General features: G+C 45.8%; 1 protein-coding gene across 1 annotated transcript; it reads right to left on the bottom strand.

Annotated features, from left to right (window-relative positions):
* Positions 1 to 359: 359 nt before the first annotated feature.
* On the bottom strand, positions 360 to 1493 carry htr1b (5-hydroxytryptamine (serotonin) receptor 1B). The gene has a single exon (XM_046063460.1). It carries the CDS (start codon positions 1491 to 1493, stop codon positions 360 to 362), a length of 1134 nt encoding a protein of 377 aa, XP_045919416.1.
* Positions 1494 to 2287: the final 794 nt, after the last annotated feature.

Here is a 2287-nt window from a genome sequence, read left to right as displayed (position 1 = left end):
TGTGGTGATAGTAAGTTGGTTTTGTCCACTATCTTCACAAGTAATTTTGCTTTATATCCAATATTAAATCTTTTTTTTAAATTAAAACAAGCTTTAAAATTAATTTTGCAGCAGTGGTCAGAACTTTAAATTGGTGGAAATGATGTTGAACAATTTCACTCCACAACTGGCAATCTGGACCGAATGACTTTGGATGGATGTTATTTTCTTTTGCATGCACCACATATAATGTCTACAAGTCCCAGAATGTGTGTTATTTATGCCATTCCTATTATTCTATATCCTCTTACATTTTTATAACTTGAAATCCCAAAATAAATACATACATAAATATCACTGGTGAGGGAAGGAACATTCGTTCACGACCTGCAGCATCGGAAGCGCACAAGTTTATGGAAAGCTTTCTTGAAGTCCTCGTTGGACATGGTGTATATGATCGGGTTGATTAGGGAGTTCAGATATCCCAACCAGTTGAAAAAGTCAAACAACTCGGGGCTAAAACATGTGTCACACGTGGCCACCACCAGTGTGTAAATGAAATACGGCAGCCAGCAGACAATATAAGCGCCGAGGATTATCCCCAAAGTCTTTGTCGCTTTTCTCTCTCTGGCTGCAGAAATACGCTTTTTCTCCAAAAGTGCGTCGGACACGGTTACTTTCACCTGGTTCTCGCTTGTTGAAGACCCGGTGTCGCTAGACTGGGTGTCGTGTCTCCCGCACTGCAGAGAGGTTGTGGACGCCACTGATCCAGGGGAGTTGGTGACCAGGTGCGCCGAGGTGAGTCTCTTCCCCACCTTCTTGGGAGACTGCTTCAGGATCCGTTTCCGAGCCTCTACGTATATCCGTCCATAGAGGACAATAAGCAGCAAGGTGGGGATGTAGAAAGCCCCAAAGGTGGAGTAGATGGTGTAGAAAATATGATCCGTGTTGACGCTGCAGCTGGTCAGCTCCTCCGCCTTCACCTGCCTCCAGAAGAGAGGCGGCAGAGAGATGGAGATGGCGATCACCCAGGCTGTGGCCACCATCCCGGCCGCGCGCCCTGGCGTGCGCTTTTTGGAGTACTCCACCGCGTCAGTGATGGCCCAGTACCTATCCAAAGCGATTACGCACAGGTGGAGGATAGACGCCGTGCAACACGTGATGTCCGAGGAGAGCCAGATGTCGCAAACGATTTGCCCCAGCGTCCAGATGTGGATGACCGTGTACAGGACGCAAATGGGCATCACCAGAATGGACACCAGCAGGTCGGTGACGGCCAGTGAGGCGATCAGAAAGTTCGCAGGAGTTTGCAGTTTCTTCGACTGGGAGATTGTTGCGATGACGAACGCGTTGGATAGAGTGGTGGCGAGTGTGATCAGGGAGAGAATCGCCGCCAGACTGATTTGATAGGCGAGACTCACTGCGCTGACATCCACAGTGGGTGAATCTGTAATGAAACTGTCGTTAGTGGTGTTCAACGGCTGAGTTGGCTCGACTTGACCGGAGCGCTCCATAACTTTTAGTCACTTTTTGTCATATTTTATGTCACCCTTTGAGATGTCTGACATTTAAGGTGCCCTCTTATCTTGATGGACGTCACTTTAGCCGTGCCATCCGGTCAAATAAATGGCATTATTAGTCTGAAACAGAAGCCCTCCTTCCTTCTTCATGTTCTTCTGTTAAATCAGGTTGTAATATGCCGATACCAAATTGTGGACGCAAATATCCATTCCCCGCTGTTCAAACTTTTCCGTTTTGCAGCCATAAAAAAAACCCTCTTAACTGTAAACAACATATAAGAGAGAAAAGAGCTTGTGCGTAAATGACGAGCAGTGCGTCCTGATGTCCCAACATCTGGGAGGATGTCACAGATAATCCGCATGTAGGGCAGAAGTTCTCTAGAGCTGTGTCTCCTCGGGGCCCCCTGTGGTTGAATGGTGAGCCAACCCAAAGTCTCCGTTTTATACTGACTCTGACATCAAACAAGCACCACAGATCACTGCCTTGTTTTTTCTCTCTCCCGATGAAGAGTGGGCCATCTGCTGGGTCATAGTGCCCAGTGTTTCTCATTTGTCACATATTATGCACCTTAAAGATTGTGATTTGAACCGGAAAATATGCCTTCTTTTTTGATATCACAGAATGCAAAATCTGCGGCTGTCACTCATATTAGCCTATCCTACTGGTTCCACATTATAGTAAGTAACCATTTATAAAATGGTTTAAAACTTATAACAAATGGCTTTATTAATAATTCCAAATCTTTATAGGTCCATTATAAACCATTGGGAAGAACATCTCTTGGTTG

Source organism: Micropterus dolomieu, linkage group LG11 (assembly GCF_021292245.1).
Source record: "Micropterus dolomieu isolate WLL.071019.BEF.003 ecotype Adirondacks linkage group LG11, ASM2129224v1, whole genome shotgun sequence".
Lineage (NCBI taxonomy): Eukaryota > Metazoa > Chordata > Actinopteri > Centrarchiformes > Centrarchidae > Micropterus > Micropterus dolomieu.
The sequence above is the reverse complement of the archived record's forward strand: the minus strand, read 5'-3'. Positions and strand labels throughout refer to the sequence as shown.